General features: G+C 41.2%; 1 protein-coding gene across 1 annotated transcript; it reads right to left on the reverse strand.

Moving 5' to 3' along the window:
- Window positions 1-2,550: 2,550 nt before the first annotated feature.
- LOC145342445 (FERM domain-containing protein 7-like) lies at window positions 2,551-27,180 on the reverse strand. Its single transcript, XM_080188006.1, has 11 exons — window positions 27,085-27,180; window positions 26,939-27,002; window positions 24,202-24,280; window positions 14,150-14,247; window positions 13,217-13,331; window positions 10,014-10,161; window positions 7,288-7,383; window positions 7,027-7,193; window positions 6,187-6,255; window positions 4,994-5,057; window positions 2,551-3,866 (listed from the first exon to the last, which is right to left on the reverse strand). The coding sequence occupies exons 1-11, from the start codon at window positions 27,178-27,180 to the stop codon at window positions 2,889-2,891; spliced, it is 1,974 nt and encodes a 657-aa protein (XP_080044132.1). The 3' UTR covers window positions 2,551-2,888.
- Between the last annotated feature and the right edge of the window lie 447 nt (window positions 27,181-27,627).

Below are 27,627 nucleotides of genomic sequence, written 5' to 3' on the forward strand. Positions count from 1 at the left end.
TCATCCTCATCCTGTCTTTTGAGTATTTGTTGGAGATTAGGGGATTGTTTAGCGGGTTTGCACAGAGCATCCTAGGAACTGACTCTCGAAACTGTTCTGCCATTTTGGTCCATTGAGTCTGCACCAGCTCTGTAAACGAGCAGAGGCTGGTGCAGACATAACGTAGAGGGCTTGGTGCCAGCCCCTCGCCTTTTTTCCTGTACACCTGCACATTGTTTCTATTCAAGTAATCATCTAATGTCCTTTTGAATGCCTTGATTGAGCCTGTCTCCACGACACTTTGAGGCAGTCCATTTCTGGTTGTGTGGAAACCAAAATTGCACAAATGAAAATCCTCTTCTCTGTCGCTGTATTCCTCTTTATAGAGTCATAGAGCTTTACAGCACAGAAAGAGGCCCATTGTGTCTGCACCTGCCATTAAGCACCTATCCATTCTAACCCCCTTTTCCATTACTTAGTCTGTAGTTTTGCATGCTATGGCATTTCAAGTGCTCATCTAAATGCTATTTACATATTGTGAGGGATAATGCCTTTTGGGCAGTAAGTTCCAGATTTTGACCATTCTCTAGGTGAAAACATTTTTCCTCAATTCGTCTCTGAATCTCCTGCCCTTAACCTAAATCTATGACCCTGGGTTATTGACCCCTCTACTAAGGGGAAAAATTTCTTCCTATCTATGCCCCCCATAATCTTGTACACCTCATTCAGATCCTCCCTCAGCCTTCTTTGCTCTAAGAAAAACAACCCTGGCCTGACCGACCTCTCTTCACAGCTAAAATGCTCCAGCCCAGGCAGCATTCTGGTGAATCTTCTCTGCACCTTCTCCAGTGCAATCACATCCTTCCTACAATGTGGCAACCAGAACTGCACATAGTACTCTAGCTGCGGCCTAACAAGTGTTTTACACAGCTCCATCACAACCTCCTGTTCTTGCATTCTATGCCTCGGCTGATAAAGGCAACTATCAGTATGTGTATTGTGATGAGGCATTTCTTCAAAATCTTAGGTGCACAGTTGCAAGTTGTCAATAACTTTTTAGCTTGGTTGTAGCTATAGCTTCTCTGAATCAGACGGTTGTGGGTTCAAATACCATTCAACAGACTTGAGTGTATAATCTAGGTTGGTACTCCAGTGCTATACTGAGAGAGTGCTGCACAGTCAGAAGTGTGGCCTTTGGATGAGAGGTTAAACTGAGGTCACATCTGCCCTCCATGGCACTTTATTGAAGAAAAGTGGGGGAATTCTCCCCAGTGTCCCAGCCAATATCCCTCAAAAAATGCCAAAGATAAGATCCTTTGATCATTATCAGTTTGGTGCTAGCATGCTGTGCACAGATTGGTTGCCACATTTCCTCCATTACAACATTGACAGTAAAACACTTGGAGACATCCTGAGACCAAACACGTTTTTAATTGAAATGTTATGGCCCAATTTTATTAACATTTAGATGGAAATCGCTATGGCAACTAAATGATATTGGTGAACCAGTTGAGTTTTGTACGATAATCCAACAGCTTTCATGATTTTATTAAACTCAGTTCAACTTGCATTCTTGGTGACATGGTGCGAGCCTGAGCTTGTATTCCATGGATTACTGATCTAGAATTTCAACATGTAACATCTAAAGGCAGGAAAAGTAGCAGTTAGTTCCAAATAACCCAGATGTTCAAGGCAGCTACTTGGCTAATTAGTGAAAGCTATACCTTAAAGAGTCTATAATATTGGTTACAAGAAAAAACCTCAAGACAATTTAATGGCAATTCAATGCTGCTGAAGCTCTCTCTTGCACTTCATAGTATCCTTACAGTGCAGAGGAGACCATTCAGCCCATGGAGCCTGCACTGATTCTGACAACATTGTAAGAAGACCCACCGCTCGCACTATTGCTGTAGCCCCGTACATGTACCCTGTTAATACCCGTAAACTAGACATGGGACAATAAGAGACAATTTATTATGGCCAATCCATCTGAACTGCTCATCTTTGGACTGCGAGGAGGAAGACAAAGAACTTAGAGGAAACCCACCACCATGATTCTTAAAATGTTTAAGCCAATTTTTGGGGAAATAGTACTGAACATATATAAAACACATCATTATAATGCTGTCTTATGTATAGTGTTACAGCCTCATACAGTTGGACTGTTATACTGCAGTGTTCACATTGATTCAGTTGTTTGTTGATTATTACAAACGTTCAGCTCGGAACACAGTTTGTACATCATAGCAAGAAATGCAACATTCTGCCCTTGAAGGGATCTTACTGGCAGTAGCGTAACTGTGGTCCAGGGATGCAGCATTTCGATGGAATCCATTGACGACTTAGGTGAGCCAAGCATGAAGCTCTACATCGATATATCATTAACCTATATTAAGACTGGCAGTATAATTGACATCTGCCCTACGACATATTTTGAAACTTCTTTCTATATAATAATTGTAGTCTTGAACATTTCTCTATAACCTGTTTTGTGACCACACAAAAGAGCGATTGAATATGATTTAAATGTAAATGTCATGAATGGTGTTACACTGGTTGCCATAACAACAGGAAGTGCTACCCATGGCAGATCAGCCATGTGCGTTGGGCAGGGGTTAATTAACTCAGTCACGTCTGATACCAAAACTGTTGATGGAGAAATCATCACTGAAAAGCAGATGAGCTAATTCTTTAAATAACCAATTTTCTCCACAACCCCTATATAGAACAGAGTAATGACAGGACACCATGGATAGGCCAATGCACAACCTCAGGGTTCACGTGGCACCTTATGGAGAGGATTAGGGGAGTTTGCCTGAACTCCCAATGATAGTCAATCCGCGGTGATGGTGACGATGTCAGTGGTTGGTCTTGGACATGGAAACTGCAAACCTTGGATAAATCTTGGATTAAATGAAGTCGGTATATATTGTCAAATGACGCATCCCTTCAGTAGAGTTCCGATCAAGTGAAGCACCTTCTCCTGACTGGGAGCTGGCTGAGGAAAACCGGCCTCCCTTCAGTGCTGAAGATCGAAGAGCTTTGCCAAATAGTCGAGGATGAAAGTAGGGGCTAATTATTTCAGAGTCTGAGTCACTGGACTCTGTACCGCTGCTGATGTATCTTTCTGTTGTCTGAAGGGCTTCCTTGCGCTGTAGCATCATATGTACTGGATGCAAAGGCCTTAGCTTATTGGGATTCTGTCTCCAACCCAGGGGCAGGTAATTGGTCATGGGCCGTAACTCTGGCACATTTAGTAGGTCAAGTGTCTTCATATCTGACTGGCTGTGTGATCTTCTAGAAGGCTGCAGGAGGTCATCTTGCTGACTCTCCTCCTCCTTCACTGCATTCAGAGTGTTGCCATAGCTACCCTTTATCACAGCCTGTTGGTAAAGCCCATGATTGGTAAAAAAGCTGCGAGCAGGCAAGCTGACTGGACGAGCCATGCCTGAAGGCCGAACTATTTCCTCATCCATTGGAGTGCAGCTTGGCACCTGATGAGATTGGCCAACGTCCAAACTTGTGAAAGTCTTGCTGAAACGTTGGCTCCCAATTGTGAATTCGGGTGAGTTCTTGCACGTTAACTCTTCTGTATCAGTATCTTTCCTGGGCCTGTTATTTTGAAAAGATTGTTTGCATTTTTGCAGTTGGACTGAATCTTTCTTGGTCTCAATACCACTGTCACTGACAAAGGGAGTGGAGACATCACTGCTGGAGAAGGGTTCGAACTCTGGGTCAGCCTCTGGTTTGGAGCGCTCCAATTCAGTGGTAAAGACGATCTCCACTGCTGACTCCTTCCTCCCCCGCTCTGCTGGTCTTTGCCGCACCTTAATCCGAGTGCCTCCTGATTGCTCAGTGTTCCCAAGATAATGTGACTGCCCTTTGACCTGAAATAGAGAGAAGACACAACTTAATTCCTCAGAGATTTTCAATGAAGTAGGATGATTGGAGACTCACGCTCTGGTAAATATTGACTTTAGTGTGTTGATGTAAATGGTAAACAATGAGTTAGTAGCCTGTTTAATGGGAATTACAAATGGGGTGTGATATAAACTGGGCTGCTGACTCACTATCAGCCATTTTACAATACCACACAATGTCACGATCTAGCCTGATAACCACAACTGCTCCAAGAAGTAGACAGCACCTTAATAATTAAATTATGGATCTCGAGATTACAAAGGGTTGGGGCACTGTCCATATTTGCACCTAGAGACATCTGTAGCTGGGTATGAACCAATTACATTGTTTATGTGTTGGGACAGTTTTGGCCAGAAGTAAGGTGTACTCATAACTATAATATGCACAAATCTTCTTGATATTAAACACCCATCTATTAAACCTTTGGCCAAATGAAGCTCTGCCAACAAAACTAGTTATGCCTCCAACTCATTAACACAAGCATCCTCCAACTGCACTTCCTCACGGACTTCTCAACATGCCACCAGATTTCTGGAAAGCTGGAAAGAAGAGGAACTCATATTTCTGGTCTCCAATTTGAATTTTTTATTTTGATTTGAAAGCAAGCTCCCTTCTGTACTTTTTGTTTCTGACGCCATTTTATAGTTCAGCCTCCAAAATGGAAAAGCTTCCTCAAGTTGCAGTTTCTTAGGTAACCCTATGCACAGACTTAAAGAGGGAGTATTTGTCTGGGTTTTCTGTTCCCTTGCTTATGTTATCTTATGCTTACTTTGCAAGATTGGGTGCGTTCTGATGAGAATGAGAGGTTCTTGAGTTTCACTTGACTTTGGAAAAAAGATTGGAAACATTGTGTGTATTTTTGGGTCTAGTTATTGATTATGCCTGGGAGAAATCCCCAGATCATTTTTATGGTTTTCACCAGTCTTGTGCTGAAGTTACAGTATATGTTTGGGAGACTTATCCATCCCATCCAAGCAGAAACTCAACTCCTGAGTATCTTATCTAATCTTTGTGTCATGATTTTTGAAGAAGTCCTTATGAATGCAATGGATAACTAAGAACACAATCATTTTGGAATGTCTCCTTCACTAACCCTTCTCCCCTGTTCCAGGTCCGTAGCTGACGAATCTTCCTCAGATTGTACATTGCACGACCTTCTGAAAAGCATCAAAGAAAGAACAATTCATCATCAGAAAAGGACAGCACTTGTTTGAATGCCACTCCCCTTTTCAAAGTAGTACAATGTCCACCTGAGCAGGCAGGCATGGCTTCTGTTTACTATCTGATCTGAAAGATGCACCTATGACGGTGCAGCACTCCCTCAGTACTACACGGTATCAGCCTGTGTCTGACTCAGAGGTGAGAAGTTGAAGTAAGTAGCTAACTCAATAACGAAAGACATGAGGTGGAGATGCTGGCGTTGGACTGGGACGGGCACAGTTCGAAGTCTCACAACACTAAGTTAAATGTCAACAGGTTTATTTAGAATCACAAGCTTTTGGAGCTTGCTCCTTCATGAGATGAGTGCTGATGAAGGAGCAGCACTCTGGAAGCTCATGATTCCAAATAAACCTGTTGGACTTTAACTTGGTGTTGCGAGACTTCTAACAATGAAAGTCATCCAGATTTGAAATTTGTCTCTGTTCTCTCTCCACAAATGCTATCGGACCTGCTAGATTTTCCAGCATTTTCTGTTTTTGTTTCAGATTCCAGCATCCAATAATTTGCATTTATCTAAGTGGCTAACTGATCTGTTTTTGGTTAAGGGATGAATGTTGGCCACGATGCTTGTAACAAGATCTTCTACCATCCCCTGATCCAGTAAAAATGCCTTACTTTAGTGAGTTTGCTTCTGAATTCCTCAGTCCTGCACTGTGAGTTTAGATCAGGAGCTTTATTCCTGAACTTCCAACTCAAGGCGAACTGACAATTCTAATGGATCGAGCAGCTAAGTGCGTAAAAGATCCAAGTAGATAAACAAGTCTTAATTGAAGAGAAACGAGTGCCAGTAAGGGTTTGGTGAGAAGTGGAACTCACCATCACATGGAGTAGTGGAACCAGTTGATTGGTAAGGATGACTTTAAGAAGCCAGCAAGGTACATGAGGGAGAAAGGAATAGAAGGATGTACTGATGGTGTTAGATGAATTAAGGTTCATGTGGAGTATTGACCTGTTGAACTGAATGACTGGTTTCTGTGGTCCTGACTTAAAGTCATTTTATATAAGAAAGAAAATGGAATTGTAAATGATCTTGACTTTTGCGATTGACTGCCTTGTGAATATTACCTTTCAAACGGCAACTTCTTGAAATCTCCTTTGCTCATATATTCGACCAATTGCTTCTGAGTTCTTCCACTGAAACCAGAAGTAAAAATTAAAGAAAGATCTTGCATTTATAAATCACCTTTGACCACCTAAAGGTGTTTCAAAACCCCTTTCAATATTTTTGAAGTGTGGCAATTGCTGTCATACAGCAAATGTAGCAGTAAATGTGTATGCAGCAAGACCCCTCAAAAAAACGATAATGAATAATCTGTTCTAGTGATGTCGCTTGAGGGGAAAATATTGGCCAAGATACTGAAGGGAGCTCCTCTGCTCTTCTTCAAAGTGTACCATGGGATCTTTTATGTTCATCTTGAGAGGACAAACAAGGCTTTGGGTTGGCGTCTCATCTGGAAGTCATCATCTCCAGTAGTGCAACAATCCCACAGTATTGCACTGGAGTATCAACCTGAAATATGTTCAATAGCTGAGTTGTTCTGCTTTTGATTATGTGAATGTTCTTACTATTGAGGCTCACTCTGCTTGATTAGTTACACTGGGGTCTGGACTCAGAGTAAAGAGAATAAACTGTAGAAAGAACTGGAAGCTAGAGATGAAGTATGGAGTGGACATTGTGAATAAAACCAGTTACACACATATAAACTAGTCTCATGTACCCAATTCTTGGGAGTGGGGCTTGAATTGACTACCTTCTCACTCAGGGGCAAGATTACCAACTGTTGAAATGTCTCTGACACTGTAAAATGTTACATATTCCTGAGTAGTTGAATTTTGTCCTGATAATTAAAATGATATTTTTGCGAAATGCAGAGCAATATCCCAAGCAAGAATTCTCCATAATACCTGTACCGGAAGCAAGATCCTTTACTATAAAGGATGGGCTTAGGTTTCGATTGGGGTTCCTCAGGGAGCCTAAAGAAGGCATGGTACTCAACACAAGTCTTCCAAAAGTGTTTGCACGTATTGCGACTTGCCATCAGGAACTCCAAGGAATCCTTGCACGAGGTGGTCTGTCATTTTTGGAGACAGGACATATTATTGGACAAAGAATCACTTGATGCACATTAATCTTGTATATTGATGGAAGTAGAAGAAAATTCTTACAAAGATGTTGGAATGGAGCTTGATAAAGAAATGCCTCTTCTTAAAACTCAACTTGCGTATTTTGGCCCAGTTGAATGTATTTATCTTCGTTTTGCCCTATGAGAATAATTGTTTGATATCAATCCTGTCACATCAATAATAACTTGCATTTGTAAGATGCCTTTAAGGTAGTAACACCTCCTGGGGTGCTTAAGAGGACAGTCATCAGAATAATTATATAAATGCGAACAAATGCTTGGTCGAAGATTTTAAGCAATCTTAAAATGATATAAAGTTTTACAGAAGGAAAGGTTTGTAGCATGGTCTAAACAGCTGAAAACACAACCCACCAATGGCAGGATGAACAAAATGGGGCTGGAAGAGAAACATTCTCTGTGGTTAACAAGACTGAAGTATGAAGTTAGCGATTCTACTGGTCACAGTAACTGAAGAAGTCAAAAAGTTTTTTTTCCCCTTTATTCTTTCAGGGGATGTGGGCATCACTGACAAGACCAGCATTTGTTACCCAGCTCTAATTACCTTTGAACTTCATAGTTTGCACTGTCTGGAGTCACATGTAGGCCAGACCAGGTAAAAGTAAAGTTTAAAGTTTATTTATTAGTAACAAGTAGGCTTATATTCACACTGTAATGAAGTTACTGTGAAAATTCCCTAGTCACCACACTCTGGCGCCTGCTTGGGTACACTGAGGGAGAATTTAGCATGGCCAATGCATCCAACCTAAAATATGACAGAATAAGCGGCATGGTCTGATGACACAGTGGGTAGCACTGCTGCCTCACAGCACCAGGGACCTGGCTTCAATTCCAGCCTGGGGTGACTGTTTTTGTGGAGTTTGCACATTCTCCCTGTGTCTGTGTGAGTTTCCTCCAGTTTCTTCCCATAGTCCAAAGGTGTGTAGATTAGGTGGATTGGCCATGCCAAAATGCCCCTTAATGTGCAGGTTAAAGGGATTAGTGGGGTAAATATGTGGGATTATGGGGATAGGACCTGGATAAGATGCTCTGTTAGAGAGTTGGTTCACACTTGATGGGCCAAATGGCCTCCTCCTTCACTCTATGCATTTGATGAGTAGTGAACTGGATGGGACTTTATTGTTATGGTTATCATTACTAAGATGAGTTTTGGATTCCAGATTTATTAATTGAATTCCACTATGCCACTAGGAAATGGCAGAGATGGTGGCATAGTGGTAATGTCATAGAATCTTAGAATCCTACAGTGCAGGAGGCCATTCAGCCCATCAAGTCTGCACCAACCACAATCCCACACATAAGCCCATGCATTTACCCTAGCTAGCCCTCCTGACACTAAGGGGCAATTTAGCATAGCCAATCCACCTAAACAGCACATCATTGGACTGCGGGAGGAAACTGGAGCACCCGGAGAATACCTCTGCCGACATGGGGAGAATGTGCAAACTTCACACAGACAGTGGCCCAAGCCTGGATTTGAACCCAGGACCCTGGCACTGAGTCAGCAGTGCTAACAGTCAGCTGTGTCACTGTGCCACCCTAATGTCACTGGACTAGTAATCCAGAGACTGAGAGCGAGATTTGTCCTCTGAGGACAAGGGTTCAAATCCCAGCGTGGCAGCTGATGGAATTTGAATTCAATGAATAAATCTGGAATATAAAAGCAAGTCTCAGTAATGATGACCATTATAACTGTTCCTAGATTCTAAGTTTGTACAGTGGCAAGTCCATTAGAGTTACGACTGAGTAAAAACTCTGGGGAGTATCATCAGCTTCATCTACAGAGTCAACACAGGTGAACTAATTCACATGACAGATTTTCCAAAACTTTCTCATTCTATTTCAGTGAATCTTCATTTTTAACGTAAAGAATAACTTTTGAATAATAATTTGTGTTGAATAATTATTCCTTCCATTCTACTTACATTTATCCAATTTAATCATCTCAGCCACATTTCCCATGTCATGTCTCCCATGCCATTCTAACCCTCCCATGCCAATACCATCCTACTCTTGGTATCCCCATCTCTTCCAGAAATTGCAACCCATCCATTGGAAAACAATTTTCCTATCTGGGGTAACTTGGTGGTTGGGCTGTACTTACCTTCCACTGCTTTTGTTCTTTACCAACCCCTCCCCCATACCCACTACTTTAACTGTTGGTGGCTGCGCTTACATCATGTCGTTCAGTTCTCCATGTATGCACTTGCCTCAGCGTGTGCCAGACTCCAGCCTCTGAATAAACAGACGGGTCCCTTCAACTGACCAAGTAAAACAATCCGGCAAGACAAAAACAGCCTGACTATGAAGATTGTTGTTATGCTTCTGCAACAAATGCAGATTTTTCTAAAATCTTTTATGGCCAGGTTCTTTCATGGATAGCGCCAGCATTCGATGCCCATTCCTAATTGTGTTTGAGCTGAATGGCTTGCTAGGTCATTTCAGAGTGCAGTCAATCACATGTACACCAGACCAGGTAAGGACAGCAGGTTTCTTTTCCTAAAGGACATTAGTGAACCAGATGGGTTTTTATGATAATTGAGTCATGGTCATCATTAGATTTTCAATTCCAAATTTTTATTTAATTTAAATTTCACCATCTGCCATGGTGGGATTCAAATCAGGGTCACCAAGGCATTATCCTGATTTGCTAGTCCAGTGGCATTACCATTCCACCACTGCGACATGTGATTTCGCCTGTGATGTGATACCTTTTCACAACAGTTGCACCAGTCACAAGTTTTAACCCACCTGGAAAACCAATATACCCATATGTAAAACAGCCAGGTTGATTTGTGTTCCTTCTCCATCATTAGCTGGATGAAGTTTGACGCCATACATCTCCAACTTGCGAGCTGTGTCCAGGAGGCGAGTTTCAGATTGAGCCGACGTCAGTCCACTGAGCAAAAGTCAAAGATTTATTCGTGAACTATGAGCTAAGAATCTCATTAAAACCTACAAGAATCCTTTCTTGATGGGCAAACATGGGGTTCATAACAAATAGGATATTAAGCTCAAATTTGAAAGTTGTTACCATTTTGCATTTACATTTTCAGAGTAAATCCATTCTGTGTGTTTGTAGTCTAGTGATATTCAAGATACACCCATTTGAATGAGGCAGGAAGAATTTTTATATGTTCATCCTCAGATGTAGCTGTGATTAGCAAGGCCAGGATTTATTACCCAGTTGTAGTTGCCCTTGAGAAGTTGAGGCTGGACCTTCTTCATAAACCATTGCATCTGTATGGAGGTGATTCCCAGCTGTTGTTTTGCTCTCGAGATGTGAACATCACGAGCAAAACACCAGAATTATTGCCCATCCCAAATCACCCCTGAGAAGGCAGAGGTGATGAGTCACCTTCTTGAATGGCTGCAGTGCATCTGTTGTTTGGAAAGGAGTTCCAGGATTTAACCCCATTATGCTAAACGAATGGCAATATAGTTCTGACTCAGGATGGTGTGTGATTTGGAGAGAAACTTGCTGGTTGTATTGTTGCCATGCACCTGTTACTTTTGTTCCTCGACATGGTGGAGGTCACAGATTGTCAGAGGTTTGGTGAGTTGCAGCAGTGCAATTTGCATGTGTTCTATACACTGCTGTCACTGTGTAATGGTGATGAGGGAGTGAATGTTTAAAAAAAAAAGCTAAAAATATTTGCATTAATATAGCTCTTTTCTGGATGTCTCAAAGCACTTTACAGTCAATGATATACTTCTGACAGTTGTCACTGCTGTAATGAAAAAACATGGAAACTGATTAACACACAAATGGCGATGTGATAAATACAAGGTAACCTGCTTTATGTGACATTGATTGAGAGCTAAATATTGGCCAGGCTATTGGGAAGAACACCCCTCTTCTCTTTCAAAATGGTGTCCAAGAATTTTTTACCTCTACCCAAAGAGGCTGATGGGACCTTCGTTTAAAGTCTCAAATGAAAGATGCCACACTTGGTTAAATGCAGCCTTGATGTCAAGGGCTCACCTCACCTTCAGAATTCAGCTCTTTTGTCTATGTTTGGACCAAGACTGTAATGAAGTCAGGAACTGACTGACCCTGGCAGAACCCAAACAGAGGATCAGTACGTAGACAATTGCTCAGTAAGTGCCGCTTGAAGTACTGTCAGTGACACCTTTTATCAGTTTGTTTATGATTGAGAGTAGAAACAGTAATTGGTCGCGTTGAATTTGTCCTGCTTTTTACAGACAGGGCATACCTGGACAATTTTCCATATTGATGGGTAGACGCCAGTGTTGTAGCTATAGAGGAAAAGCTTGTCTAGGGGTGCAGCAAGTTTTAGAGCACAAGTACTGTACCCAGGGTATTGTCAGGGTCCATAGCCTTTACAATATACAGAGCCTTCAGCCATTCTACTATATCGGAGGAATGAATTGACTGATATCTGTGATGTTGGCAACCTCACAAAGAGGTCAAAATGACACTTCTGGCTGAAGATGATTGCAATTATCAGCAAGCAACCCCATTTCTGACCTTATTATAGGAGAAGGGTTATTGTTGAAGCTGAAGATGGTTGGGCATAGCACACTACCTTGAGGAACTCCTGCGTCACTGTCATGAGACTGTGATGATTGACTGACAACCACCACACCCATCTTCCTTTATGTTAGCCTGAAATGGTTCACGTATATTTCACTCAAGTTTCTGCCTTTGCTGGTAGTTGTCATTACCAGCAATGGGGTGGGGTGATGTCCAAGGTTGGCCTATAGGACAACATTGGTTGGACCTGTTGATTTTTTCATAACCCACTTTCTACAACTTGTCGGAAAGCTTTACTGTGTTTTCTCTGCAAAATAACAAAGACATATGAACTAATCTTTGCATTCTTTCTAACCAAATATAAATCAGCAAAGAGCATTAGAAACAGAAGCATGGTTAGGCCATTCAGTCCTTTGAAGTCATCTGCTATTCAATAAAATCACAATTAAACTTTTACATCAACTCCATTTCTGTCCTATCCCATAGTCCTTGATTACTTTAATGCTCAAAAATCAATCCATCTGAGTCTTGAACAACTCAATAACAGAGCATACACAGCTCTCTAAGGTAGAAAATTCCAAAGATACTGCGTGAAGAAATTTCTCCTTGTGTTAGTCATAAATGCATATAAGTAAATAATTAAAGATAAACTTGTCCGATTGTTTAGTGACCTTTGAGTGATCGATGACTTGCCAGGCGTTCTTTATGCATCATCAAATTGAATATATCAAATCTCTCTGAATCATCTGAGGTGAATTCTTTTGAGGTGTCAATGTAGAGAAACACAATATTGAGTTTGCACACAACAATGCCCCACAAATAGCAATCTGATGCATGATGTGTTAATCTACTTTTCTCTTGAAGTTAGTTGAATCATAGAATTCCTACAGTGCAGAAGGAGGCATTAGGCCCATTGAGACTGCATGGACTCTCTGATAGATGTGGGAGGAAACTGGAGCACCCGGAGGAAACCCAAGCAAACATGGGGAGAATATGTAAATGCCACACGGTCACCCAATCATACCCAGGTCTCTGGTACAGTGAGGCAGCAGTGCTAATCACTGTGCCACCACGCCACCCTTGCCAGAGCACAGAGAACAAAATAGTTCCTTTGGATCTTTGATACCCACCTGAAAGAGAAGGTTTAAGATCTCATCCAAAAGATCACATCTCTGACAATGCAGCTCTTCTTGTAGTATCTATCATATTGGAGTCTCCATCCCAATTAAATGCTCAAGCCTTTGCGCTAGGACTCACTCGGTAGAATGATCTTTTGGAGAGTCGGTGTAGCCTTGATGGGTCACATGTTTTCCTTCTGCACTGTCAGGATTTTACTGTACTCTATGGGACACTCTAAGTTTACTCTAAGCAAGTATCCTACCAACTGAATCAAAGATTTGAAATATCTCTTCATTTTGAGTTCTGTGAAGCTTTACTGATATTATTTTATACTTACACAAGCTTCTGGTGAAAATGCATTATTTTGGGAATCAGACGTTCCTGGTTTGGAATATATATTTTAGATTGTAAATGTGTTCGGTCCAGTTCTTCATTAAAATCACCAACCTCAGCTTCAAGATAGGAAGACAAATACACAAAGCAAGGAAAGGTAAAGAACAATGTGTGCAACAAACCAGAGTAAGAAATAAATGAGCAAGATACCATGGGGGAAGTTTAATTTGGGGTGAAAGTCTCTGACAAGACATATGGACAGTCTGCTCGTTATATACATGGTCTGACTGTGAATGGTGTGCATTGACCAGATAATTCCATATTGTTCAGGAGGCACCCTACCCAAGTTAATCTCTTTATTGAGTCGGAACCATTAACATTAGATTTTTTTTCCCTTTTTCACCTCAATATATGACCAGCAGGGGCAAGGTCAGTGCTTGTTGCTCATCACTAATTGCCCTTGTGAAGGTGGTAATGAGCCACATGGCCATGTGGTGTAGACATTTGGAAATGACAGGTGTTGGTCTGAGCTGGAATTGCATTTTAAGGTCTATCATACCAATTCAGATTTCCTATGTTCACTGGTCTTTGCTGCTCAGAGATTGGGGAAAGATCACAGCAAGGCTCAGGCCCTTCATTTTCAGAGCAGACTGGGAGAGGAGCACTTGCCTCATTCGCTACTCGTCAACAGAATAAAAATTTCCCCTAAGGCTGGGGGAACATGACTCTGAAACCTGGACTCTAGCTACCAGCCTCAGTAAATCAGCATAAACACATGTACTTTCTGTCATGGGCATAAATCTGAAATTTTAACATTAAAAAAGAAAAATAACATGACTGCTATGTCAAGCAGGGACTCCAGGTTTCACCAAGTGCTCAGTGAGACATTTAAGTCTCTTTAGAGTTCCAATGGAAGGATATTTTAGACATTACTCACCCTGGATGATGTGAGAAAGTAACAGTGCAACACTGTTGTCATTGCAATGAAGTCTCCCAGAAACCAGGTCCCGTTTGATTTGCTGAGCAAACAGATACCTGCAGAAATAACAAGTTCAGTTAAAATATCTTAAGCCATTTGCAATGTAGTTGTCAGTCAGGCAGGCAGAATAGCCTGAACCTACAGCAAGGCTGAAATCAGAGCCAAGACTCCCCACTGGGGCACTTCACAAAAAGTGCAGCACAGGAACAGGCCATGCAACCCTCCGTAAGTCAACTGTGGCTCTTGGCTCTGAGACTGGCGATCACAGACTCAATCTCTGTTTTATAAAATGCCAACTGACAGTTCACTGTAATACTGAAGGAGTGCTGCACTATCAGTGGTGCTGCCTTTCAAATGGAACCAAAGTTCCAGTTGTTCACTCAACTAGCTATAAAAGATTCTATGACTTTATCTGAAGAGAAAAGCAGGGAGTTCTCCTCAATGTCCTGGTCAATATTTTACCCTCAAGAAACATCAGTTAAGGCAGCTCGTTTGGTTTTAGCTCATTGCTGTTTGCTATATGCAAATTAGTTGCTGTGTTTCTTACATTCCAACAGTGATGTCACTTTTTTTATTTGTCAACGGGATGTGGACATCACTGGCAAGGTCAGCATTTACTATCCACCCTAACCTCCCTTGAGAAGGTGGTGGTGAGCATCTTCTTGAACCACTGCAGTACATGTAGGCCCATCCAGGTATGTTAACAGTGCTGTTAAGGAATTCCAGGAATTTGACTTAATAGCGAAGGAACAGCGATATAGTTCCGAGTCTGGATGGTATGTGACTTGGAGGAGAACTTGCAGGGGGTGGCATTCCCATGTTCCTGCTGCTCATGTCTTTTTGGCATGAGTCCCATTGTCAAAGGAGGTTTAGTGAGTTGCTGCAACGCATCTTGAATGTCATACACACTGCTGATAACGTGTGTGTGTGATGGTGGGAGTGAATGTTTAAGATGGTGGAAGGCGTGCTGATCAAGCAGACTAATTTACCTTGGTTGGTTCAAGCTTACTGAGTCTTGTTGGAGTTGCACTCATCTAGAGAAGTGGAGAGGATTCCATCATATCTTGTGCCATGTGGATGGTGGACAGGCTTTGGGGGAATCAGTAGGTGAGTTACTTGCCATGTATTTCGGCATCTGACTTACTCTTCTAGCCACAATACTGATTTCAATAGATTAGGAAGGCTTCTTTTCAATGGAACTCTAAGATGTTGATGGTGGACAATTCCGTAATGGTAATGCCATTGAATGTGAATGTGAGATTTTGTCTTGTTGGAGATGGCCTTGATTTGGCACTTGTATGAGACAAATGTTATTTGTTGCCTATCAGCCCAAGCCTGAATGTTTTCCAGGTCTCACTGCATTCAGAGATCGATCCAAGGAGTTACAAATGGAACTAAACATGGTGCAATTCTGATGGAGCAAGACTGAGCATGTTGCAGCTGAGGATGGGAGAGCATAGGAGATTGCCTGGTGAATTCCTGCAGTCATCCTGACACGGTTAGCTTTCAATAATCACAGCCATCCAAACCTTTCATCATTTTGCTGATATTTGAGCCTAGACCGATGGGTAGCAATTGATTGGATTGGACCTGGTCTGTTTTTTGTGGATGTCAGAACTATATAATTAATAGTAAAACATTTGGGACATTCTGTGATCATGAAAAATGCTATAAAGGTACGAGTCAAATAGATCTTTCTCCCTGAATCCCATTTCCTTGCATCAGTCTACATTCTTTATTTTCAAATGCTTATCCAATTTTCTTTGAATGATGTTCTGATTTTTAATTCATAAGTGCCTTGTGGTAAAGCATTCAATCTTCTAATCAGCCTCTGCACAGAAACATTTCCTCTCCTGAGAACAGTGTCAAAGAGGAAAGGGTAAATAAGGAATTACTAAAGGTTTAACTGACTGAACATATGTATACTGTCACATCTTTCAGAATCACCCTATCTGCATGTGAGACCACTGAGACAGAATAGCTCATGTATGAAAAGTGTAATTACATTTTTTTTTAAAAGGATTCCCTTTTTAAAATGGACATAGTGGGCCTCAAAATGGCTACCAAAAGACACCTGACTTTACAACTGCAATGTTCTCAAGCTTCCAGAAGGCTCCAAATGGATTACAAATAGATTTGTCCAGACATGAAAAGACTTTAAAAATTCAATGAGTGGTCGATAAGTGTAAATAAGATCCATTGACTTGATGGTTTTCATCTAAGAGTAACAATTTTTGACAATTAAGGAACCTTAAGGAATAGTTTCTTCCAGTCTGTTACATATGAAGAATTAGGCCTTTCAAGTTAGTGGTGGAGATATTTAAATTTTAATTATCTTGGCTAAAAGACAATGGCTAAGATAAGCCCCAGACATGAGCTAACCAGTTTTCTTATTTGGGAGTATGATTTGAAAATTTTGAGACAGTCACCATCCTGCTTTTCCTGTTAAAGCTATTGAAAAGGCATGAAGTTGCCCACAGAAACCAGAACCATCATGAAACAACATGATGGAGACATATTGAGAAGAGAACAGGGAGAGACAGAGGAAGGCATCCAGAAACAGCCAATGGTTCTGCCGTAAGTAACTGAGCAGTTTGGAAAATACGGTGCCTGAAGAACCAGAGAAGCAAGTGACCTCTGTCTCTTCCTTTTATCCTGTTCTATCTCCTAAGCTATCTATGAAAGCAACCTCTGCAACATCAATTGTGGAAGCCATCACAGCTGCTGAAACAGTGCTGCAATTTCAAAGCTTTCACCTCAGACAGTACAACAACTCAGCTATGCAACAAGCCAGCATCAAACAAAAAAGATTAAATTCAATCCAAGTTTTACAAATATTGAATTTTTTAAATTAGTAATTAATCTTGGTGTGTGTGTGAGTGGCATAGTTTTCTTTAGTAACTTCTAGTGCAAGAGTGTAGAAATAAACTAGCATTTTCCTTTTAATTACAGAAGGCCTTACTGCAGGTTTAGTTTAATACGACTCACTCACCTAGAGGGTAAGAAATACACATCAACACACAAGTATATTGATCATGGGCAACATTGAGGAAATACCTCAAAACATGACAAGTGACACATCTCCGAAGGGTCACATGCCTTAAGGACAAAGTAATTAGGATTGCTATCCAATAGCCTGTTGAGTTATTGTCCAAATATCAGTCTTTTATTTTATCTTCATTCTCAGGTTGTGGGAGTTCCTGGCATAGCCATAATTTATTGTCCATTTCTAGGTATTCTCATGCTGAGCTGGTTTCTTGGCTGAATATGAACAGGTTAAAAGATAAAGAAAAAAATGAAAGTGTCAGGATGTAATCAATACAAAATTGTGCAATTTGTTACGATCCCCATAGAGATGAATAACTTAAAATAAACTTGAATGTCTAGTTAATAGCTGAAAGGATGACACAATAAAATTCATGTTTTAAGACTTTTATAGTAACAGACGAAAACTACTATTAACTAAGCACTATTTTTGTAGGCAACATATACCTTAAACTACAGATCAAAGTTTTTCCCATTTACCTTAACAAAACTGAAAAACCTACCTCACAGGTATACTTTACTGTATCCCATAGTTGTCATTCAATTGTCATGGACTCAGTCTAAAGTGAATCTTAACTTCCTGTGATTTGCTTCCATTTTATTCCTTTCTCAACCTGGTAACATTTAAGCCTAGAATTATCTTACAGTAATTTTTTTTTCTGGTGATCATCCTTCTAGTGTAGATGAGGCAAATTTTCCAGCCATATTTTAAATCCTCACAAATGTCCCCTTTTCAATCTGAGTGCAAGCTCCTACGTGTACTCCTGAATGGTATACCACAGAGACTTTTAGCCTCCTAACTGTTCTCTGTCTGCTCCTGATCCTAATAGATTAACTACAGCAACGAGTTTTTGTTCATAGAAACCCTTCCTCTCTCAAAGCCCATATCTGTCCAATGTGAATCACATGGATTTTGTATCCAGGTAGAAATGCTGATTAGATATCCTTGAGATCCCAACTTTTTTTTAACTTGAAAGTAAGTAGACAGTTTAAAGCATAACTGTTTAGAATCCAACATTCTTCGCATCTTCCTTGGATTTTGGAGAGGAACAGTCTAACTACTGTAAAGACAAATGCTTCTACCTTTATTTGAAAGTGTGAACGCTTCTTTCCAGCGAAATAATCAGGATCTTCCTTTAATCTTTAACACCATGTCACCTCTGTCTATTGATAGACTTCAGAACAGGTCACATGACCCCCTTCCATTTTATTGTAAATGAAAGACACAGTTTCAAAATATAACAATCTTATAAACTTTATATTTGTATTATCTCCCCACTAAGAGATGAAAAGCCAACACTATACTGATGTTTCAAAACCACTGTTCACACATATAGCACTCAGCAGATTTTTATAACTAACCCATTACATACAGTACAAGTAATATTCTCCATTTGTGTTGCCATTTTTGCCTACAAGCTACGCATCTTGGCAGCATCACAAAGTTAAATCTGTATCAACAAAATGCACGCACCAGTTAGGAGTTCAAGTTCATTCCTTATAGGTCTTTAAAGTCCTTCCTCTTGTATGAATGACAATTTGTTTCGCTGCTTAAGACATCATCTTCCGTTTTGCATCATAGTAAATCTCCTTTCTCCTGGCATATAAATTTCACAGCATTTCCATATTCTAGGTTCAAAGATTTGTCAATGATTTCAGCCTGGGAAACTTTGTCAAGAAACACAATGTCATCACAGATTGTCCCTATAATTTTTGAATATCATTAGTTATGAGTTGTAACTAGCCTCTGTCACAACTCTGTTCATCATCTGATTTCCGTATGCTTCTGTGTGTTTTTCGGTGGAACCAGACATTATACTTTCAACAGCATGTCGACTTTCAAACACGGTTTTTAAACTATTAGATCCAAGTTCTGATTCTGGATGTCCTTTGTTTTTCGTGGCTGGAGTTTTCTATTGTCTAGGTTGGTAAAGAATGTCGCAGCCAGACAAACATGACAACTGAATTACCCTCCTCCTGTTGAAATGCATTTTAATCTTTATGTTTAGCCCCAAGTTATAAATTGTCTCATTCTTCTTCCTGAGAAGAAAGTTTACCATTGCTTCCTTTTTATGTCAGTAGTTCATTCTTCTGTTGAGTAAAATCCTCTTGATCCAATTTAATAACTTCATTGAGGTAATGTCAATACTTCAATAAAAATGATATTCTTCTTCAATCAGCGCTTGAATCATTTTGCATGCGGTCATTATCAGTATTAGTTTTGTCCAGTTAGTTCCAAGCGAAAGCCAAAGCTGCTTCTTTCTGAAGTTTTGACTTCTGTTTTAGGATTCAAATCTGTTCTTATCGTTCCACAATAGCAATACTTTGGGGGAAAAATGTGTTCAATGGTGTTGTCTCTAACTACAAGCTACTCCAATGATATCAATGGAGGATAACCACAAGCAGTCCACTGGACTGTGTAAGTCTAACACCATGAAAAGCATTGCCACACCATTGTGTTTCTCTCGTTTTATGGCCGACAGCTCACCAAATTTATTCTAAAAGGAGTAAATGATTAGGCAAATCCCAAGTGTAATACTGTCAATGTTGGTGCCCTGTAGAGAGAGGGCTAAGTGCTTCCTGCTTCTAACAAAGCAGCTGACATCACCAATACTTAGAGTTTACTGTTAATTGTGCAGTTTGAATTTTAGGAACAATGATCTACTTTTCATCCTACAATCACTAAGTCTTATGAAAAGAAAAGTTCCAGCAGCAATCTTGGCTGTTCATGATGTGTTGTAGGAGATGAGAGAGTTATCCCTTTGACAAAGGGATAACTAAAAGCTTTGACAAAGGGTCGTCTGGACTTGAAACATAGAACATAGAACATAGAACATTACAGCGCGGAACAGGCCCTTCGGCCCACAATGTTGCGCCGACCAGTCTTATTTTTAAAAAAAAAACATTGACCCACTAATCTAAACCAATCCCTTTTCGTCCATAAACCTATCCACCAATCTCTTAAACGCCCCCAAACTAGGCGCATTTACAACTGCAGCAGGCAGGGCATTCCAGTCCCTCACCACCCTCTGGGTAAAGAACGTGCCCCTGACATCCGTCCTATAACTACCCCCCCTTAATTTAAAGCCATGCCCCCTCGTGCTAGATTTCTCCATCCGAGGAAACAGGCTATCACCATCCACCCTATCTAAACCTCTAATCATCTTATATGTTTCTATAAGATCCCCTCTTAGCCGCCTTCTTTCCAGTGAAAACAACCCCAAATCCCTCAGTCTCTCCTCATAGGACCTCCCCTGCATACCAGGCAACATCCTGGTAAACCTCCTCTGCACCCTCTCCAAAGCCTCCACATCCTTCCTGTAACGTGGGGACCAGAACTGCACACAGTACTCCAAATGCGGCCGCACCAGAGTTGTGTACAGTTGCAACATGACGCTGCGACTCCTAAATTCAATCCCCCTACCAATAAACGCCAAGACACCGTACGCCTTCTTAACAACCTTATCTACTTGATTCCCAACTTTCAGGGATCTATGTACACATACACCTAGATCCCTCTGCTCCTCCACTCTATTCAAAGTCCTCCCGTTAGCCCTATACTCAACACATCTGTTATTCCTACCGAAATGGATTACCTCACACTTCTCCGCATTAAACTCCATCCGCCACCTCGCGGCCCAGCTCTGCAACCTGTCCAAGTCACCCTGCAAACTTCGACACCCTTCCTCACAATCTACCACACCTCCGAGTTTGGTGTCATCAGCAAACTTACTAATCCACCCAACTATACCCTCATCCAGATCATTAATAAAGATTACGAACAGCAGTGGCCCCAAAACAGATCCCTGAGGCACACCACTCGTAACCGAACTCCATGATGAATAATTACCATCAACCACCACCCTCTGTCTCCTATCTGCTAACCAATTCCTGATCCAAGTACCTAAATTACCACCAATCCCATACATCTGCATTTTCTGCAGAAGCATACCATGGTGAACCTTATCAAACGCCTTACTAAAATCCATATATACCACATCTACTGCCTTACCCCTATCCACCTCTTTGGTCACCTTCTCAAAGAACTCAATAAGGTTAGTAAGGCACGACCTTCCCGCTACAAAACCATGCTGACTATCTCTAATCAATTCATTACTCTCCAAATAACTATAAATCCTATCCCTAATAATTCTTTCTAAAACCTTGCCCACTACAGAAGTAAGACTCACTGGTCTATAATGCCCAGGGAAGTCTCTGCTCCCCTTCTTAAACAATGGGACAACATTCGCTGTCCTCCAATCTTCCGGTACTATACCAGAGACCAACGACAACCTGAAGATCAGAGCCAGTGGCTCTGCAATCACCTCTCTTGCCTCCCATAGAATCCTAGGGTAAATCCCGTCTGGACCAGGGGACTTATCTATTTTCAACCCATCTAGAATATCCAACACATCCTCTGTATCAACTACAATACTTTCTATTTTACACCCCTTCACCCCAGTGACCGCCTCAGCTACATTCATATCGTCCTGCGTGAACACCGAAGAGAAATAATGGTTCAATGCCTCTCCAATCTCTTCCGGTTCCACACACAACTTCCCCCTACTGTCTGTAACTGGCCCTAATCTTGCCCTGACCAACCTTCTATTCTTGACATACCTATAGAACGCCTTAGGATTCTCCTTAATCCTATCAGCCAAAGTCATCTCATGCCCTCTTCTAGCTCTTCTTAACTCCGAAACATCAGCTCTTTTCTCTCCTTACAGACCTGCTGAGATTTTCCAGCATTTTCTCTTTTGGTTTCAGGTTCCACTAACTGTAGTAATTTACTTTTATTTCGAGAGTTCCCCCTACCGTTTCACAATACACTCTGCATCGACATACTAAACAATAAGTTTAGATTTTGGCTGAGGGACAAATATTTATTAGAAACACCAGGGGAAGCTTTCTTGCTTCTCTTCAAATTGGCCCATGGCATCATTTTCATCAACCTGAGGGAGCTAATGGAGGCACGGTTTAATGTCCCATTGAAAAAAACACCTCCGCACCATAGCAGTGATAGGTAGTGCTAGATATTGGCGACAAAGGTTTGGTGGAGCTTAAATTCATAAGGCTTTGAAGGTGAGATGCCAACCTGAAAGACATTGGAATAGTTTGAGTCTAGAGGCAGAAGATGGGCCAGAAGAGTGGCAGAGGTAGTGGTAATATGAATGTGGAAGCAAGCGATTGAATGGCTGAAGGAGTTGAAAGTCGTATTTAAACACAGGTTTAAATATGACATTGAGGATGCGAATAGGCTGGCTCTGCCTCAGACAGCAGACAGATAGCTTGCATTTATATAATGCCTCCAATAACTTTAGGACCTCCCAAACCACTTTGCAGCTAATTAGGTACTTTTGAAGTGTAATCATTATTATAGTGTACGGAGCAAAGCAGTTAATTTGCTCACAGCACAATCCTACAAAGAGCGTTCAGAAATATGCTCAGTTAATCTGTTTTATTGATTCTGTTTGAAGGATAAATATTGGCTGGGCCACCAGAATGATGCCCTTTCTGTTGAGCTAAATTGAGATATTAACATTTATCTGTGAGGACAGATGGGATCTCAGTTTAAAATCTCTATGGTAAAACAGTACCTCTGACAGTGCAATATTCCCTCAGCACTCTACTGTGACTGTCTCGTAGCTCTGATGACAATGGAAGAGAATGGGATGGTATACAAATGCATTAACAGAGAGATACTGACAAAAGTCAAAATAAATGACTCCTTATTAAATGTTGTTGAAAGACCAGATAATAAAGAGAAAATGTAAGTGAAGGTGGCTATTCTATAGAACACAGGTACAATTGACTTCTTCACTCCTATAAATAGCATTCAGTTCATGATATTTTCAACCTTTGAAGATAATGTCTAAAGCATATCTAGGGACATAAATCGACATTAAGCATTGTAGCTATTGTTACAGCATTCACTGATGGGGGCCTCCCCTATATTTTCATCAGTTACTTGGAGCTTTTGCAAAAGCATTCATGTGGAAAGCTGATTTCATGACCTGATGTGTAAGTACAAGAATTGAAAACAGAAAAGTGGAAGGGTTGGTCATTTAGGACTGCGATGAGGAGAAATTACTTAAATCAAAGGGTTACGAACCCTGGGGTAGGAATTCTCTACCCCAGAAGACTATGGGCACTCCATCATTGAATATATTTAAGGTGGTGATAGACAGATTTTTTGGCCTTTCAGAGAAATAAGGGATAGGGGGAATGTGTGGGAAAATAGAGTTGAAGGCAAGATCAGTTATGATCATATTAAATGGCAGAGCAGACTTGACAAACCAGTTGGTCCACTCTTGCACCTCTTTATTGTGTTCTCATGACACATAAAAAGAATGCTTCTCTGAAAAGTGTAGACTTTCCTACTCTGCTCTTGTCTTCCCTCTTTCCCATTATGAGAACATCTTCAAATCTCTTCCCCCTCCCCACGCAGTAGGATCAAGACATGGAAATGCCGGTGTTGGACTGAGGTAAGCACAGTAAGAAGTCTCACAATGCCAGGTTAAAGTCCAACAAGTTTATTTGATAGTAAACCCACAAGCTTTTGGAACGATGTTCCTTTGTCAGGTGAGTGGAAAGTTCTGATCAGGTGCTTTAAGACTTGAATAGCAGATTAGCTGTAAAAACTCGCATTCTATTCAGTATTCTGCAAACTATGTGTGTCTTTATATGCCCTGATCAGAACTTTCCACTCACCTGACAAAGGAACACCGTTTCCGAAAGCTTGTGGGTTTACTATCAAATAAACTGTTGGACTTTAACCTGGTGTTGTGAGACTTCTTATTGTAGGATCAAGATGCCAGTGGTTTTAAGTCTCACTCCAGAACACATGATATAAACGGATTTTCCAAAGCATCGGCAAAGTGTGGGCCAATACGGTGTTCACCATCTAGTTTTAATGGTAACTTTAACTGAGTGATTTCCTCAGTGTAGGAGAGATTAATACCCACCTTGTCAATTCATCTTGTAGCTGTCCTGGATCAGGTGGAAAGAACTTCACTACAAATTGGAACAAAACGTTCTTCTCCCCTGTCAAAAGAAAATGAACATCACCATTTGGGCATTACTGATCAGAAAGGCTTCACAAATAAAAGATGGAACTTGTTCCCATTCATTGGGCAGGGATATATGCAGAAATGCATGCTAAATGCAGAAAGAGGTCGGTCAACCCTCATAGTTAGAGTTGGTTCTGATCTCCCATTCAAACAAAATGTTTTACTTGCATTTACCCACCCTGTTCCTGTATCCATCAACATATTTTCTTTCACTCAACTATCCAGTACAATCTTGAATCTAATCTTGTAGAGTTCCACCAGGGTCAGTACAAGGACTCAACTGTTTACAATCTTTATTAATGACTTGGGTGAAGGGACTGAGTGCATAGTACTACATGCTAAGATACATAGATAAGTGTAGAAGCAAATTGTGAGGAGTATACAAAAGCCTAGATTTTCATGAGGTCTTGAAGATGTCGGGGTCTACCAAAATGGTCAGAAGGACCGGGATCCAGAAATCCCATTCTGACAAAGACTATTTTCATTGGAGCGTTGGGTTGGGAGGGGTGGGGGTCCTAAGAACAAAGAACAAAAACAGCCCGGGAAACAGGCCCTTCGGCCCAACGAGCCCGCGCCACCATTTTAACACTACCAGTCCCCCCTCCACCCATGACCCTTATCTATTGTTTTATGGCAATCCACATTGAGGGAAAATAATTTAGGGACAATTTGTTACTTCCAGTCAGCCTAATAGCACATCTTTGGGGTGTGGGAGGAAACCGGAGCACCCGGAGAAAACCCACGCAAGCACGGGGAGAATGCGCAAACTCCCACAGACACCGGCCCAAATCCATGTGTCTGCACAGCAAACAGTGATAGTCACTGAGCTGTCGTGTTGCCCAGCATCTGGTCCAGTTTAAGCGTACACTAATGACATGAAGCACTAGGCCAATCTCAAACAATCAAGAGCAGCCCAAGTACGACCCATCGTGTGTATGCCCCTCGTTGGACAACAAGGCGGACCGACTTAAAACCTGTGAATGAAAAGAGAAAAAACATTATTATCATACCATATCCATTTACCTTACCAGGGACACCCCAATGCTAATGAACCTTATTTAAAACAATCTCCTATATCCACCCATCTCCAACCCACTCATGTGCCTGTCTAAGTTACTCTTAAACAACTCCTGCTCTCATTTGCTGCATATCCTATTTTTGCTGGAGTGTGGGGAGGGGTGAGGGGTGGAGGGGGTTTTGGGGGGGGGGTGTTGGAATGGCAGAAGATGTGATTCCCACATCTGAGAATCCCAAACTCAAGAAGACCATTTGGACTCAGTTTAAACAGCTGAGTTTAAACAGATCCCATTTTTGCTGCAACAAAGGCCTTATCTCATAGTTGGAAAGTTACAAATCTTTAGGAAAGTCAAACATGCTTTTGATGTGCAGATAGGTTTGCAGAACTGTTATCAGGCTGTCAAAATATTTAAATGACCAGCTGCTCAGAAACTGTAAAAATAAACTGTCTATGTCTGTGAGAATTTTAAAAATTTGGTCTAGCAATTTCAATAATTAATTGATGACATAACCTTAAGTGCTGCCATATAACATTATTTATCGATGGCTGCTTTCCACAACCTGTCATTATCACATTGGAGGCCATGGATTCACAGTTGTATCGACAGCCCTAAGACATGATTAAAGTATTAGCTGTCTTTGATGTGGTGTCATGAATACCCATTTGTTTACATTGAAGATAGATTATATAATTAAGGGTATTTAAATGTTTTTGAATAGGCCTTCACAAATAAGAGTGGATTTTAAACATCGTGAACTCTCTACCTAACATTTTGAATTGTATTTTGTATTAGCATCGCTCTTGAGGTCTACCCACTGTGGATACTGAGTGAATTGGCACAGAGATATAAGGGCAAAGGGTGAGTCATGAGTTGGCATTAAGTCAACATGGAGGCTATAAGGATACATTGAGGATGGATGGGGGCTGTGTTGGAAGATATGGCTTGGGGAGTAGATGGAGGGGTAAAGGAATGTGACAAATAAGGATTGGAAGGACAGCCCACTCAGCACTCAGCAGCCCCTCCGACTGCTTTCTCTCTGTATCCAGGGTCAGTGGGCCTGACATAATCCCACACACACACTGTCCCTACCGCTCCCCCCAGAATGAAGGTCCCATCATTCAGAACAATTTTTCCCAAGATGGGTGCAATGAGTCAGATGTCATGAACACATGTTTTGTATCAAATAATGGTTTCTGAATCCAGTGTGAAACCCAAACTTAATATTTGATTTATAAAGAGACTTGACACCCGACCCTAGCAGGCTTGAGAGTAAAGAGGAGTAATGAAGGAAAGTCAGATCAACCCTCAACTTTTAAAAAAAGGATATTATGCTGGTTGGGCTTGCCCAGTATCATTTCAATGTGAGTAGCCTGGCCACCTGGGAGAGAACTGTTGGCTTGCCAAAAACTTAATAGATAACATTGCAGTGAAAACATTGTTTGCGGTCATATAGTTAATAAACCTATGTTCCAATCTAGCCATGGACCTGTCAGGAGTTTTGTATAAGGGAGAAATATCCATTGCCTCTCTAAAAAGCCCAGTAATGTAGATACTCTTTTCCAAGAGACTGGCTGTTTGTAAATTTTGCTCAAGGCTTGAGATGGATATTTTACATCTGAAAGCAGAGTGAGTATCAGTGTGATAGTCAAGGGACTCATGGGAAAATGCGTAGAGGTTCTATAGAAGTGCAATAACTGGTGACCAAGGATTTAGAACAACAATAGTTTCTTCACTAGTCTACGCAGCTGTACATGCTTACACTCTGCTCACACTCTGGGAGAGCTCCCGTACTCCTTTCACGCAACCCTTTATGCAGCCGCATCATTACATTACCACATGACCACTTGGTCCACATCTTCCCCATTTAAGTTGGGTCAACAGGTGATACTGAGTTGTAATAGTGTGATGCAAAATGTCACTGTGTATGAATCACTTTATAACATACAGATTGAACAGGCTAACAGTACATAACTGTTCATATGGGATGAAAGATGATTAAGCTGTTGCAACTGGTGCAGAGCCGATCACATCTCCTTTCCCCCCTTCTTGTTGTGTAAAGAAGATGATGATCAGTTGTAAAATAGTTCGTTACGTAGTCCTGAAATCTTGGCCGGATTCTCCCAAAAAAATACTAAGTGCCCAACTGGCGGGAAAACAGGAGGGGCTAACATACCTCCGACCCTTACTTACATATGAACTTCACTGAGGTCAGTTCCGCATTTACACCACCAGACCTAACACAAGGTCGGTGTTCATTAAACCCCACTCCTGCGTTTGGGTCTTGAATCCTTGCCATCCCCTG

This window comes from Carcharhinus amblyrhynchos, chromosome 4, assembly GCF_965287045.1.
Source record: "Carcharhinus amblyrhynchos chromosome 4, sCarAmb.v2.hapA, whole genome shotgun sequence".
NCBI lineage: Eukaryota > Metazoa > Chordata > Chondrichthyes > Carcharhiniformes > Carcharhinidae > Carcharhinus > Carcharhinus amblyrhynchos.